This window comes from Hemiscyllium ocellatum, chromosome 8 (genome assembly GCF_020745735.1).
Source record: "Hemiscyllium ocellatum isolate sHemOce1 chromosome 8, sHemOce1.pat.X.cur, whole genome shotgun sequence".
Taxonomy (NCBI): Eukaryota; Metazoa; Chordata; class Chondrichthyes; order Orectolobiformes; family Hemiscylliidae; genus Hemiscyllium; species Hemiscyllium ocellatum.
Genome location: NC_083408.1, coordinates 115,005,607 through 115,022,323, shown reverse-complemented (window position 1 = coordinate 115,022,323; position 16,717 = coordinate 115,005,607). Strand labels below are relative to the sequence as shown.

The 16,717-nt window shown below is 45.0% G+C and overlaps 1 protein-coding gene across 2 annotated transcripts in view; it reads left to right on the top strand.

The window, feature by feature from the left end:
* Window positions 1–16,717, top strand: part of nudt14 (nudix (nucleoside diphosphate linked moiety X)-type motif 14) — a 115,415-nt gene that overhangs the window by 84,585 nt on the left and 14,113 nt on the right. For both annotated transcript variants that reach the window (XM_060829496.1, XM_060829497.1), the window contains exons 3-4: window positions 1,106–1,170; window positions 5,984–6,221. In XM_060829496.1, coding sequence (XP_060685479.1) covers window positions 1,106–1,170; window positions 5,984–6,221 — 303 coding nt within the window. The remainder of the gene's footprint in view (window positions 1–1,105; window positions 1,171–5,983; window positions 6,222–16,717) is intronic.

The window sequence follows — 16,717 nt, the reverse complement described above, 5'->3', positions numbered from 1 at the left end:
TTCATTACCTGGCTCGGTAACATCATCAGTGGTGACCTCCAAGTGAAGCGAAGCTGTTGTCTCCTGCTTTCTATTTATTGCTTTGTTGCTTCTCTAAAAAGAGAGAGGATGTTGTCTCTTTAAGATCTGGAAGCTTTCCACCAGTGTATTGTTCACACACAGACTGCCTACCTGCCCAGGAGCCAATCAGGGGTGTTGTGGTTGTGCTGGTGATTCCTGACCCACAGAACAGTACTGATTGGTTTTTCAATCAACAGGCTACCTGTGGGCAAAACAGCCCTGAACAGAGCCAATGAGTTCAGTAATCCTCCCTCACTGCTTGAACGAGGTATAACTACAACTCAGAATGGGTTCCAGTAACTTGTTTTGAAGTACCACATCTCCTTCCACAGTTTCCTTGGTTTATAGCAGACTTTTCTGATTTTGTCCATAACCCAAAATAAAAATAAAACAAGACGTGGTCTTTCCAGTTCCATTTCTCTCTGTATAAAGCCAGGTAACCAATACACTTTTGCAACAAGCTTATCAACTTGGCTGCCATCTTCAAGGACTTTGTGTACTCTTTTAAATAAACCAATAAAGTAAGCAAGAGCCAAATGAACTAATTAAACCAAAGTGACCGATAATTGTCCCTTACAGGAACACGGAGGAGAAAGTGAGGACTGCAGTAGCTAGAGACCAGAGCTGAAAAATGTGGTGCTGGAAAAACACAGCAGGCCAGGCAGCATCCGAGGAGCAGGAAAATCGACGTTTCGGGCATGAGCCCTTCTTCAGGATTCCTGAAGAAGGGCTTATGCCCGAAATGTCGATTCTCCTGCTCCTCGGATGCTGCCTGCCTTACAGGAACACACCTGATAGTCAAAGAAAAGTTACAAACTTTAGATTAAAATTTGTGTGGGGATGGGGGAGGAGGTGGGGTCAGAGGTGGAGTTGATGCATTTCAGGTCCTGTGATACCCACGGTTGTTTAAGGCATGCCAATGGAAGGATTTGTGTACATAGGCATCAGAGTCTCTCTAATCATCAGCACGTTCACAAAATTGTGTGCTACTCCGGAGGGACAGTGTAATGAATATTGTTTTTTTTCTCTCCTTTTTTTATCTCAGTGTCTCAGTCCTGATCTTCAATTCTACACAGGAGTCCTTTATCCTGGTCAAGCAGTTCCGCCCAGGTAATCTTTGCTCAGAAGTGTGTGTTTTGCTGTCTGCAGAGATTTGGAATCCAAGCAGCATACAGTGGGCTATCTGTGGAAGTGTCCCTTGTTTGGAGGGAAGACCTACAGGAATGGGTGGATGAATATAAACTGGAGCTCAGCACCAGTGAGATATATCCCAGCAATGGAGTAAGGCACCAACTAGCAGTCAGGATAACCCCCACATCAGCCGATGTTTGCTAGGGCTAATGTCTGTCGACGGGATCAGATTACCTGTGACATTTGAGTGTCTCACCAACATGCTCTTGCTCACATTAATAACTCATTGGGCAAATTACTGGACAGTAGTTATCACCTACAAAATGATACCTCTGTGGGAATCAGGTGAAAAGGAGCTCTCGTTGACTTTATGGATGGCAGCTTGGCTCAGTTAATAATCCACCTGTCTGTTGCTCAAAAGATTATGGGTTCAAGTCCCGCTCCAGTACTTGTTGCACATTCTAACAGTCTGGTGTAATATTACTAGAGGGATCACATGACAGGTTGAGAAGGGGAGGATAATGTCCTGACCAAACAGATTGGGTAGAGTTGAGAGTGTAGTGCTGGAAAAGCACAGGAGGTCAGGCAGCATCTGAGGAGCAGGAGAACCGACACTTCGGACATAAGCCATTCATCAGAAAAAGATTGATTAGTTATTGATGTCATTTTTAATGGGATAACAATGCTCACAAATTGTCTATTTGTCTAAAAATGCCTGTGATTCCCTGGCCGTGGATCAAGCACCCTGGGGAGTGCTCAGGATCTTTATCTCATTGGTGGTCTGGTTGGGATGCTGTTCAAAGGGTCAGTCTGAAATTGATGGGCTGAGTTGCCTGCTTCCACACTGTCGAGATTTTGGGGTTCTAATCTGGAATGTGATGTCTGAGAGGGCGGTGGAAGCAGGCTCAGTAGTAACTTCAAAAAGGAATAAGTACTTTGTGGGGAAGGGACTGGATTTATTTTGGAAAATTGTTGATGTACTTTGGAAGAAAGTGGTGTTTGTCCACAGATCCCTGAAGGTGGCAGGATAGTACTCGGGTCATAAAGAAAGCAGGCAGGATGCTTTATCAGCCAAGATATAGATTATCAAAACAGGGAGATTATATTGGAAACAAATTGCTGGAAATACTCAGCAGGTCTGGAAGCATCTGTGGAGAGAAGGCAGGATTAACATCTTGTATCCAGTGATCCTTCCTCAGAACACTGGGGAAGGTAGTCCTGAGAGAGGTGTATAAGATTATGAGGGGCATGGGCAGGGTGGATAGAGCTGCTCCCTTTAGTTAAAGGGTCAGTAACAAGTGGGCAACATTGTAAGGTGTAAGGTGAAGGTTTAGAGGGGATTTGAAGAAACATTTTTTTTAACCCAAGGGTGCTGAGCGTCTGAAATGCACGGTCTGGGCGGGGAGTTGAGGTGGGAAACTTCACAACCTTTAAAATGTACTTGGATGAGAACTTGCAATGTCATAACATTGAAGGCGACGGGCCACATGCGGAAAAGTGGGATGATATAGCATAGCCTTGTTGGCGCAGACTTAATGAGTCAGGGGCATCTTCTGTACCTGTATGATTCTATTGTACTGGGCTATGGGGAAAGAGAGATGGGAATTGGATAGCTCTTTTAGAGAGCAGCTGGAGGGCTATTGAATAGAGTAGCCACCTATGTTGTATCATTCCGTGATACTGAACCCAAGATGACTCGATGGTTGCTTAAATAATAGAAGGTTACAGTCAAGAAGATGAAGTCTGCATTCTGAGATGAAGTCACTAATAAAGAAGGTCTCTTTCCTTACAGGACAGTGAACCTTGTGAAACATGCACACCTACACTGGCACCTTTACAGGACTGGCTTAGTATCTGTTGGGAAGAGCAGACTGAGAGTTGAGTGGACATAGCCTACTGTCGGATTTGTTCAGGTGGAATCAGCAGGTAGTGAACCTCAGACAGGCTCTTTGACAAACTGCTCTGGAGAGAGTGAGTAGCAGCCTTCTCGATTTGCTTATGCAAGAGTAAGGTTTGGTGTTTTTGAACATGTCAGAACGGGTGTAACACAGACTGCTCCTGGGACAGGAGGAAAGCAGCATGCATTGTTTTTCCCTTTATCAACACCATGTAATTTGTAAGCCTGTTGCCCCCTGTCTCATTCTTTATCCTGCTATCTGAAAACTTTGTCTTGGCAAAGCATTTAATTGAAATGCATTCAAGTGCCTGATTTCATTTCCAACCAAACCCTTTTTTATTTTGGGTTAGCCTTTGCTGCACTATTATGTGTAAACGAGTTTAGTTAAACATATACTGGGTAAATTGCCTTTGATCACTGAAGCATTGCTGTAGCCTGCACTGGCCTGTGGCTAATCTCTGCATTGATCTAATAGCATGTGGAGGCTGGAGTCAGTCTGTTATTTTCTATTTCCACTGACAGCACGCGCGCGCGGGAGTCTGTAGGAATAATACCAGGTTCCTGAGCCTTCCCTCCACTAAAGATGGGAAGGTTGGATGGACTGGGGGAGGGGGGGAGGCGAGGGTGTCTTCATTTGTACAGAGGAGACTGAGAGGAGATGTGATTGAAATGAGGGACCCAGAGTGGATCTTACTCCTCTTTGTTAGGGGATTCATAGCCAAGGGTATCGATTTAGAGGTGGGAGATTTGAGAGAAAAACTTTTCATCCGGAGAGTAGAGAGAATCTGGAACTCACTGTCTGGGAAGTACTCAAGGCAGAAACCATCGGGATACTGAAAACTGCATGGGAAGGTGCCGTGGTGGTGTGGAGAGGAGTGGACCAGGGTATCAGGGAGACAATGGTGCCTAGGGGATGCTGACAGTGAGGAAGGAAGATGTGTTTAGGGTGATATCCTGCTGGAGGTGGCAGAAATGCTTGGGTGAATTTTCCTGATACTGACCAGCACAGATGTAAAACTTTTAAGAAATGGCCTGATCTTTTTTAGAAAAAATTCTTTTGTCCACACTGAGTGAGCAGATCAATTATAATTTAATATGTCGCCCAAGATTGAAGATCTCCGATAGTACAGCATTCTCTCTTCGCTGAGGACAGTGGAGCGTCTCTCTCATTAGAAAGATGACTGGTAGTGGCTTAACCCCAAGGTCACCATGCCTCTGGTGAGGGGAGAGGTTGAGAAGGTAGAACTTGATGGTGACCCCATTATGTTGGTATCACTGTACAATGCAAACCAGCTGTCCAATCAACTGAGCTAACTGGCCCATCAATTCTATACTGGCAATGCCTTAAATTTGGAAATCTGGACTCTGCCTTGAAACCACATTCAGACACTGCAGTGGGAATGGTGAGGCTAAATGATTTCCTGCACTTCAACACTCCATCTGCACCTCCTTGAAAGTCCTTCAGTTCAAAAACTGCCATTCGTTCACAGGAGTAAAGAGGCCACAGGTGGACAAAATCCAGCTTTTAATTGAAACTGGTCTCAGTCTGGGTGCTGAGGTGAGGTACCTATCCGCCAGGAGAAAGTGAGGACTACAGATGCTGGAGATCAGAGTCAAAATGTGCAGTGCTGGAAAAGCACAGCAGGTCAGGCAACATCCGAGGAGCAGGAGAGTCAACGTTTTAGGCATAAGCCCTTCATCAGGTTGACTCTCCTGCTTCTCGAATGCTGCCTGACCTGCTGTGCTTTTCCAGCGCCACACTCTTCAACACCATCCCTCCAGGACAGAAGAAAGACAATCACCAGGTAGAGTGACACTTAGAGCCTTATCATAAGTGCCGGAGCTAATAATTGGTGATAGCATCCAAGAAGCTGAATGAATTTATACTGACTGTCTGCTGTAGAACTCAGTCAACGCCATATCCTCTCTGCTTTTCTCAGTCGTCCTATAAAGACTGTTTTCTTTACAGTCATGAACAAACTAATCAAAGGTGGTATAGTTCATTCCTGGAAGCAGGTATTACTGATAGACCTTAGCTGCACAAGTCATGTGGCTTATGGATTGGGAAGCAAAGTTAAAAGGGGAAATGTGTTTAAGGGCCAATGGTGTAAACTTGTGCTGTACTTTATGAAGATTTCGAGTCAGTACAAATCTTTCTGCCTTCACTGGGGAGCTGTGAGTTGTCCTCTTCAGTATAGTGTAGATTTTATGAAGGACACTGAATAAAGTTGAGCTAAGATACTAGTGAATGGTACAATGGATAGGAGACTTCAGTAATGAGGAGAGAAGCTGGGATTGATCATTTTATAGTAGACAGGATTAAGGTGAGTGTTACGCCAGTGATCCTACGCCAGTAAAAATTGTTTCTCCCTATATATTCTGCCAGTGCACCTCATCATTCTGAACACTACTATAAAATGATCTACTATAAAATGATCAATTCTACTATAAAATGATCAATCCCAGCTTCTCTCCTCGTTAATGAAGTCTCCCATCCATTCACTAGTACCTTAGCTCAACTTCATTCAGTGTCCTTCAGAATGATGAGGGGCACTGGCAGAATACATAGGGAGAAACAATTTTTACTGGCGTAGGATCAGTAACAAGAGGATAAGATTAAAGTTATTTGCTGAAAGAAGCCTAGAGGTGATGGCGTGAATCGTTTTACATGCTGTGTTGTTGTGATCCGAAACGCACAGCCTGAAAAGGTGCTGGAAGAGGATTCAGAAATAACTTGCAAATGGGAATTAGGTCAACACTTGTAAAGGGAGCATTTACCATGCTATGGCAGATGGGAATGATTGGACAGCTCTTAGCTGGCAACAAAGGGCAAATTGGCCACCTGTTCGTATCTGTGGTGAAATGTTGCTGAGACTTGTAGTCCTTCATTTGCAGCTGTCTACATGAGTGAGTGTGCAAGGCAAGGGTTGGTACCACCCGATGAGACGACTGAAGATGATTCTTCTCACTCAGTCAAACTCCTGCCTGCGTCTGTTGGCGTGACCTACGAGCTTTGTGCTGGAATTGTCGATAAGCCAGGGCTTTCTCTGCAGCAAATAGCCAAGGAGGAGGTTTTGGAGGAATGCGGCTACAATGTGCCAGTGGAAAAGTTGCAGAAGATTACCTCATACAGGTGAGTGCATCCAGAAGGTAATGGGGCTGTGCCTGCAGCTGTGGAGGTTCCCTGATCACGAGTGCAGAGACTTCCAGTTTCCTCACTGACACAGATACCAAATAGGTTGGAAGAAAGGGAAGGAGGAACCTCTGTAGAAGAGGACAACTAACTAAACTCTGACCTGGGAGCATTTCATAGGACAGTGACGGTGGGTTTTTACTCTAAATAGTGCCTGGTGTTCTTTCTGTGTGAGGGTTCAATGAGGAAACCTATTGGGAGTTTTACTCTGTGTCTGACCCCATGCTGTACCTATCCTGGCATGTGTTTGATGGGGACAGTGTAGAGAGAGCTTTAAAAACAAACACAGAAATTGCTGGAAAAGCTTAGCAGGTCTGGCTGCATCTGAGAAGAGAAATTAGAGTTAATGTTTCAGATCCAGTGTCCCTTCCTCAGAGGGTCAGCAGACACAAAATGTTAACTCTGATTCCTCTTCATAGATGCTGCCTGACCAGCTGAGCTTTCGTAGCAATTTCTGTGTTTGTTTCTGATTCACAGCATCCACAGTTTTTTCGGTTTTTAATAGAGAGAGCTTTACCCTGTATTTTGCCACTCCCCTAGCCAAGCTCTTCCAGTACAGTGGTTATCTATCCAACAATGTGGAAAGTGACCAGGTATGTCCTGTACACAAAAAGCAGAACAAATCCAATTACCGTCCCATCAGTCTACTGTCAAACATCAGTAAATGGATGGACGGGGTCATCAATGGTGCTATCAAGCAGCATCTGCTCAGTGATGCCCAGTTTGGGCTCTGCCAGAGCCACTCAGCTCCCGACCTCATTACAGCCTTGGTTCAGACATGGACAAAAGAGCTGAATCCCAAAGGGGAGGGGAGAGTGATAGCCCTTGATATCAAGGCTGGATTTGACAGAGTGTGGCATCAAGGAGCCCTGGCAAGACTGGAATTGATGGGAATCAGGGGCAGACTCTGCTGGTTGGAGTCATACCTGACACATCGGAAGATGGTTGGGGTTTTTTGAGGTCAGTCAGGACATCTCTGCAGGAGTTCCTCAGGGTAGTGTCCTAGGCCCAGCTATCTTCAGCTGCTTCATCAATTACTTTCCCTCCATTAAAAAGGTCAGAATTGGGATGTTCACTGATGATTTCACAATGTTGAACACCATTTGCAGCTCCTCAGACATTGAAGCAGTCATGTTCAAATGCGACAAGATCTGGACAATGTCCAAGGGTGGGCTGACAAATGGCAAGTAAAATGACGCCACATCAATACAAGGCAAACCATGCTCAATGAGGGATAATCTAATCGCCACCTCTTGACATTCCCCACTGAATCCCCTACATCCTTGGGATTATCATTGACCAGAAACTCAACTGGACTCGCCACATGCATATAGTGGATACAAGAGTATGTCAGAGGTTAGGAATACTGCAGGAAGTTACTCACCTCCTGACTCCCCAAAGCCTGTCCCACCATCTACAAGGCACAAGTCAGGAGTGTGATGCAATACTCCTCACTTGCCCTGGATGGGGGCAGCTCCAACAACACTCAAGAAGCTTGACACCGTCCAGGACAAAGCAGCCGCTTGATTGGCACCACATCCACAAACATCCACTCCCTCCCCCAGAAACGCTCAGGGTCTACCATCTGCAAGACGCACCGCAGAAATTCACCAAAGATCCTCAGGCAGCACCTTCCAAACCCATGACCACTTCCATCTAGAAGGAGAAGGGCAGTAGATAATGGGAACACCACCCCCTGCAAGTTCCCTCCAAGCCATTCACCATCCTGACTTGGAAATATATTGCTGTTCCTTCACTGTCACTGGGTCAGAATCCTGGGATTCCCTCCTTAAGGTCAACTTACAGCACATGGACTGCAGCAGTTCAAGAATGCAGCTCACCCCCACCTTCTCAGGGGCAGCGAGGGACAGACAATAAATCCTGGCCAGCCAACAATGCCCATGTCCCAGTAGTGAATACAAAAAATATCTAACCTTGTATTGTCCCTGAATTCTTAGTATTTGATGGGGACAGTGTAGAGGGAGCTTTACTCTGTATCTAACCCTGTGCTGTCCCTGACCTGGGAGTGTTTGATGGGGACAGTATAGAGGGAGCTTTACTCTGTATCTAACCCCGTGCTGTCCCTGTCCTGGGAGTGTTTGATGGGGACAGTGTAGAGGGAGCTTTACTCTGTATCTAACCTCATGCTGTCTCCCTGTCCTGGGAGTGTTTGATGGGGACAGTGTAGGGGAAGTTTTATTCTGTATCTAACCCCATGCTGTCCCTGTTGCTGAGAGTGTTTGATGGGGACAGTATAGAGGGAACTTTACTCTGTATCTAACCCAGTGCTGTATCTGCCATTGTCTTGGCAAGTATACAGAGATAGTTATGTATGTAATCAGCAATAGTGATTTCTCTGCACAGTTCTTGAGAACGTTGAAGCTATTAATCTCCCTTAAATGAGTTTGACCGAGTATACACCTGTCCCTTTGTGTCGTATATTGATCATTGTCTCAGTTTAGTTTCAGAATGATTACATTTCACCTGCTCTTGTAGTTTTTAATTCCTTATAATGTTTACTGTGTACAAACCTTTGAAAATAATACAAACAGTGGAATAGATAAGGAAGCCTATCTGGTTTCCCAATCTGAGATAGTAACAGTCTATTCATAAACTGTCAATGCTGGTTTGTTTTTATGTTATTGTCATTCACTCTGTTTCCTCCTCTATCTGTGCGAATGTCTCCTCTCTTCTGAAGATGTAGGGTCGCGTCGGAGAACTGGGGGTTTGCTCGGTATTTATTACCCTCTTGTCACTTCTCGAAGTCTGCTGGTTCTTCCAAGGTACAGGGCGTTGAAAGGCCTGTGAGACAGTCATGTGGTGCACCGGCCTGAGAGCCACTCCCAGCCACTGTCTAACTATGATTATTACACAGTGGTCAGGGACAGAAACCTGAGCTGACTTCTCACCCTCTCCATTACAGAGGCTAGGAATTCTAATTGTATCTCTCTCAACTGCCAGCAACCTCAACACCGATAACGAATGACACGTGATTGATATAAATCTTCAGATTACATCAGGTGACCAACGTAGAAACACAGCTGGGGGAGCCAGGAACACAGGTACAGGAGTAGGCCATTCTGCCCATTGATCCTATCCCATTATTTAATATAGTTATAGCTGATCAAACACCTTTGTGGCTTTTATCTACCACATTCCAAAGTCCTTATCCCACTGATAATCCAAAATTTATCAACCTGTACCTTAAACAAACCCAGATTCTGAGCTTCCATAGCCATCTGTGTTACAGAATTCCAACAATTCATAACCTTCTGAGTAAAACATTTTCTCTTCATCTTCAACTTAAGTGGCATCTCCCTTATTTTTAAATTGTGCCCCTAATTCTAGACTCCCCAAGCAGGGGGAACATCTACCCTGTCTATCCCTTTAGATATTTTGTAGGTTTCAATGAGATCACCCCTCGTTCTTTGAAACTCTATAGAATAAGGTCCAGTTTGTCCAATCTCTCTTCATAGTTCAGTCCCGCCATCCCAACCTCCATTGCACTCCCTCATGGCAATATCTTGCCTGAGGTAAGGAGACCAAACCAGCAGACAGTGCTGCAAGTGTGGGCTAACCAAATTCCTGTACAATTAACACCAGACTCCACTACTCCTGCACTCAAATCCTCTTGCAATAAAGGTTAACATTCCATTAGCCTTCCTAACCAGGGAAGCAAATGCTCATTCACTGGAGAAGCCCATTACATATTGCAGTTTATTGTGGACTGCTGACCACCAGTGAGCTACAGAGAGAGGGTGTGAGTTGAGGAGATTGCAGGTTGTCTATGGAGAGTGCTGGTTGTCGATAGATAATGCTGATCGTCTGTGGAGAGCACTGGTGAGCAATGGAGAGCACCAGCGTTCCCCACAGTGTCAGTTGACTTCAGAGGCTGCTGATGGGGTATGCAGTGTGTGTCGAGTAGGGGATACAGGGATTGGCACAGGAGAACTAAGAATACTGATGGCCTACAACATGTCAGGGTTATGGGTGGCACGGTGGCACAGTGGTTAGCACTGCTGCCTCACAGCGCCTGTAGACCCGGGTTCAATTCCCGACTCAGGCGACTGACTGTGTGGAGTTGGCACGTTCTCCCCGTGTCTGCGTGGGTTTCCTCCGGGTGCTCCGGTTTCCTCCCACAGTCACAAAGATGTGTGGGTCAGGTGAATTGGCCAAGCTAAAAAATTGCCCATAGTGTTAGGTAAGGGGTAAATGTATGGGTGGGTTGCGCTTCGGCGGGTCGGTGTGGACTTGTTGGGCCGAAGGGCCTGTTTCCACACTGTAAGTCTAATCTAATCATAATCATTGAACGTCAGACCAATGCAGGGAGTGCTGTGGGTGGGGGGCTGTGGGTGGAGTGCTGCGGGGAGGGGCTGTGGGGAGGGGTTGTGGGGAGGTTCTGTAGGGAAGGACTGTGGGGAGGGGCTGCGGGGAAGGGCAGTGGGGAAGGACTGCGGGAGGGGCTGTGGGGATGGGCTGCTGGGAGGAACTGTGGGGAGGGGCTGCTGGGAGGGGCTGTGGGGAGAGGCTGCTGGGAGTAGTTGCAGATAGATCCATGGAATGCCAGCCGGCCTTGGAAAAGCAGGGTAGATATGGAGGATGCATGTTGGTGCCACTCAGTATTTGATAGTTACAGATCAAATAGGATTAGGGTTGAACTGTCTAACCCTATTTGAACTGTTGTACTGCCTGCTGGGATCGCTCTGGAGGATTTCAGTGGGTGCTGGGTTTTGTTCTGAAGCAGTGAGCTGCTGTATGGTGCTGAGGATCAGCCATGACACTGTCTGAAAGCAGCGTCCAGCCCTCTGGCCTTGTTACCATGCTCAGCTGTGTCCCTGCTGTTCCCATTGGTGTGTGTGGCTCTCCAGCTGATTGGTGGAAGCCTGGTTGCTAAGGGATTGTTTATTGTTTAGCATTGGGTTTTTTGTTGGTGTGTAGGTGAAGGGCAGACAGCTGTTACTGTCTAAACATTCAGAGCATTCAACCTTACCCAGAGAACAAATGTAAGAGGTCTGTCAAAAAGGCCTCTCCTTGGTATAAGGTGTCCACACCTGACCTTTAAATAACTCTTGCAGGCTCAGAGTAATCCATTGCCTCGTACTGTCTGAATGTTCTCACACTTGGATCTAAATTGGGTGAATTTTAATCTGTTTGGACACAGGGAAACTCTAATGGAACTTAGTACACTGGGAATGAGCTCATCAGGGGCTCCTTGCCATGTTCACATAACCAGAAAGAATTCCACCTGCTGGGAAAGTACAAAACCTAAAAATTTTTATTTCTAAATCAAATCCTAATTGAAGAGCCCAGGTCTGTTGTAGGAAGGTAGCTCTGTAGACCTGTTTATGTTCCCAGAGATTATGGCTAAGAGCTGTCTTAACCCTAGTTTCCTGCCTTGTTAACATAGACTTTAATATCTTTGCTTAAAAGTAAACTAGTAGCCTCAATTTTGATATTTTTAATTATCCCTCAGCCTCAGTAACATTTAAGAGCATGACTTCCAGATTTCCATGACTCAGTTATGAGAAATGTTGCTTCCTAGCAATAGCCTGAATGGCTTTTCTCTACTTGAAGGGTTGTATATGGGGCAATATCAAAAAGAGATGACCTGAGGTATGATTGGACAAGAGAGATGGTTCAAGGTGGAGGTACTGAGTGTGGAAAAGAGTAAGGCCTTTTTGTAGGTTTGTGAAAAACAATGCACACTCTTCTGCTTCTCCCAGAACGGTATTACCAGGCTGGAGAAGGTTCAAGAAGACTTACAGCCTTAGAGTAAAGGGAACACCTTTGAGAATAGAGATAAGAATAAACTTCTTCAGCCAGAGAGTGGGGAATCTATGGAATCCATTGCCGCAGAATCTGTGAAGGCCAGGTCATTGAGTATATTTAAGACAGAGATAGATAGTTTCTTGCTTGTCAAGGGGATCAAGGGTTACTGGGACGAAGTAGGAAATGGAAATGAGAAACCTAGCTATGACTGAAAGATGGAGCAGATGGGTTGAATTGCCTAATGCTCCTATGTCTTATGGTCTTACGTTGTTGGGAATGGAGGGTGTCAGTTATAAGGAGAGGCTGGATAGGCTGGGATGTTTTTCAATGGAGCGTTGAGGGGTGACCTTATAGCATCACAAGGGGTACAGATACGATGAATGGCAGGTGTCTTTTCCCTGTGGTAGGGCATTTCGAGAGTTGGGGCATATTTTTAAGGTGAGAAGAGAAAGGCCTCGAAAGGACAAGAGGGCAACTTTTTTTACACAGAGTGACAGAGTATGGTTCGTGTGTGGACTGAACTTCCAGAGGAAGCAGCAGAGGGGGGTGCAGTTACAACGTTTAAAAAACATTCGGATAAGACCATGAATAGGAGAGGTTTGGAGAGATATAAGCAAAACGCAGGCAGGTGGGATTGGATTGGTTTGGGAACATGATTGGCATGGACTGGTTGGACTGGAGGGTCTGTTTCCATACTGGATGACTCTAAGGGCACAGCAACATTTTCAATGTATGACACTTACACATTTTTTTAACTGTCGTGCAAATCATTTGCATACCTGCTTCTGTACCTTAGCTTCAAAACAGGTCAACTTCCCAAAGAGGGGTCAGGGTTTCTGTTTGTGGTCAGTGTCCAACCACTCCATTTATTCCAACCACAGCTTGGACATGGGCAAGATTGGCACCAGCTAGTTAGGGATGGGCAATAAATTCTAGTCAATAATGCCTTCATCCTGAAGATCCATTTTATAAAAGAATCCTTTCAATAAAAACAGAACGTGCATTTATAAAGTGCCTTTCATGATTGTAAGAGACCTCAAAGTGGTTCACAGCCAATGAAATACCTTTTGAAGTGTTGTTATTGTTTTAAAGTTGGAAACATGGGGCAAACAAATTGATCACAGCAAGGTAATACAAAACAGCAACATCGAAATGACAAGTTCCTCTGTTTTGGGTTTTGTTTGAGGATACTGGAGAGAATTCCCCTGCTTGTTTTTGAGTGATAACCATCCATCCTCTGTACTCATGTATGAGGATAGATTAGCTCTTTAACATCTGACTGAAAAATGCACCTCCAAAATTACAGCACTCCTTTACTACTGTGTTGTATGTGACAGCTCAAATTATATACATATTCGAGGTTCTGAAATGTGACTTGAGCTGATGACATTGCGACATGTGGCCAATACCGAATGAGAGGAGTTTCTGCAAGTCTTTGACACCACATTTGAGACCATTCATTCAGCAGCTGCATCCCTCCTTTCCCCTCATCCATAGAACATAGAACAGTACAGGCCCTTCAGCCCTCGATGTTGCGCCGACTGTGAAACCAATCTGAAGCCCATCTAACCTCCACTATTCCACTTTCATCCATATGTCTATCCAATGAGCACTTAAATACCCTTAAAGTTGGTGAGTCTACTACTGTTGCAGGCAGTGTGTTTCACACCCCACTACTCTCCAAGTAAAGAAACTACCTCTGACATCTCTCTGTTGGCTCATATTTCTCCACATGTTCAATCATGCACCAAGTCCTGTTCACCTTTCAACTCTTTGTTGACCCACGGTGACCCCCATCCCAACAAAATGTCAATATTAAAAAATTCTTATCCTTGTTTCCAAATGTCTGTGTGGCCTTGCCTTTCCCTATCAATGTCATCACTTCCAACCTGAGACCTGGCAGTGCACATTGCTGCAGCTCTGCCCTCTTGTATGTTCCTGTTCTTGTACACTGCATCATTGATGCCCAAGCCTTGAACTGCATGGGTCCTGAGCCCTGAGTTTCTCCTTTAAATCCTTCACCTCATTTTTTTCCTTTAAGATATAGTCTTTAAAGCCCACGTCCTTGACAACCATTTTGTTATCTTTCCTGGTATCTCTTTATGTCACTTGGTATCACCTTTCTTTTGCTCATGTTCCTCTGAAGCTCCTTTACTTCATTAAAGATGCTGTGAACGTGTAAGTTGTTATTGTTGCTAAGCGTACTGCTGAACATCAGTCACTGAGACTTTGAGGTCGAACTCTTGAACGATTCAGGAGGTGTGAGGTGGGGGCGGGGGGGGGGGGCGGTTGTAATTGATGAATGGTAGAATAAAGACGCAAGGCAATTGCTACCCACTGACTGCTGAAGGGCTATGGCCAGTTGAAACCCTTGCCTCTCCCCACCCCCTAGGCAGCCATTGTAAACTCTGCTAACCGTGAGCCTCTGTTCTTTCCGCGCTCTTTTTGTTAAAACCTTTCTCGCCTGTGCCACCTCCATGAGCCCTGCACAGCTGGCCTGGCATAAAGTGCAGGTTTTATAGTCACTGCTTTCTGTCTACAAGATGGAACACGCCGGTGCAGTTAACCATCACAACCTGTCAGGCTTCAGTGGAAACATTTTGAATAATTGAGGGGGAAAGGCCGCCAAGTTTCTCCCTGTGAAGCACTCTGTGCTAGTTATTTCTCAGCACCAGTCACACCTTGTCAATGGCATAAATATCAGTGCCTGTAGGAAATCTCCATATGGGAGTGAGGGGCAGAGGGAATACATGGACACACTGGAGTGTTGGAGCAGGGAACTGTTATTACATGCCTCAAGCAAAGGGGAAATAGGTAGGAAGAGTTTGGGAGATCAGAGCGATGGGGCTGTGCTTGGGAAATAGATGTGAATACAGAATCTGAGAGAGGGTCCAGTCAGGGGAGATAATCTAGAGGGGAGCCATAGTTTAATGGTCAGCCTATTATTTCATTGAAATGTACAGAGCGATTGACTCCACATAATCCTCGCTCGCCACTGTGGAACTTTGATTTTGTTTAGTTGCAGTATTGTCATTGGACTTTTTCTGCTTTCTGCAATTTTTAACAATTCATTGTTTACCTTCCCATTAATTAAATGTCACCAAGTGATGGGACGCCAGAGTGGCTCTCTGCACTCAATGTCTTCTCTTATGGCTTGGAAAATGTAAATTATATTCAGTAGACTGAAGTTTTATCTCCCTTTTTGATTTTACCTCTCTCATTCTCGGTTTCTGTCTTTATCTCTCTCACTTTCTGTCTTCCACTATTTGTTCACATTTTCTGGCTCTCCCTATCATCTCTTCCAACCTTTCTCTCTCTCACACACACATACTCACTCTCTCTCTTGCTGTCAGTCTCTCACTTTGTCTCTGCCTCTCTGTTTATGTCTCCGTGTCTCTGTCTCATCTCCTCTTTCTTTTCCTCACTTCCATCTCTCTCTCTCTCTCTCTCTCTCTCTCTTGCCTTACCCATCTCTCGCTCCCTCCTTCTCTCAGTCTGTCTTGCACTGCCTGTCTCTGACTCTCACCATTTAATAGATGCTAATATATAGCCAGTATTCTTCTAAAACTTCCTCCCACCTCCCTCCTAAGCTTCAGTGCACACTGTTCCTGTTCCCTGCAGTTCTGAATATCTGTCAAGCTGTATTCTAATTCATTCATTCCAAAGACTTCTCTTCCTCCTACACTCTCAAAAGCTTTCAGACTTCCGGCTTCACGATACCTAATGCTCCTTGCAGAATAATCTCTGCATCTTTCCTCTTTTTTTTTTGAAACTTGATGTGTGCCATTTAAACACAGAAAGCTGCATCATGATGAACGAGGAGGTAGCTCAGAGACTTGCAGGGGTCATCATTGATCATGACCAGATTTTGGAGAGACTGCCTGTATTTAAAACCGAAAAGGCACCAGAACTGGATGAGCTGTATCGGAGGATGACGAGGTTGGTGAGAATGGAAATTAATTGCCCTGGCAAAAATCTTTCAGTCTTTTTTAGACTTGGGTGGGGCCAGAGGACTGGAGAATTGCGAATGTTGCATTCTTATTCAAAAAGATGTAAAGCTTTGTGCAGCAACTAGAGAAATGTTTAACCTCAGTTGTGGGGAAGTTTCTATAAATAATAATTTGGTACAAAATGAATGGTCTACTGTGTGTCCACAAATAAAGCCAGTATGATAACTAACTTGCTTGAATGTTTTGCTGAGGTAACAGAGAAGGTTGATGAGGGTAACACAGTTGGGGTCGACATGGACTTCCAAACTCACCACAGATCTGTGTGCAAAATTATGTGTCATGGAATACAAGGGACAGTAGCAACATGAATGAGGAATGGGCTGAGTGATATGTAGGGGAGTTGTAGTGGCGTGGCCCGGGGTCAGTCTCTTTCTAAGATACATATGAAGACCTAGACTTCTGTATGCAGGGCACAAATTCAAAATGTTCAAATAATACAAACTTGGAAACATTAGGAACTATGAGGACATTGTAGAACTTCAAAACAGCATTGGCTGGCAGAGTGTGAGACACATAGCAGATGAAATTTAATGCAGAGAATGATGAGATCATGTGTTTTGGTAAGAATAAAGTAGAAAATCAGTGTAAAATATAGACTACAATTCCAAAGGGGGATATATGTATCAACCAATCATTGAAGGATGCAGCACAGGTTGA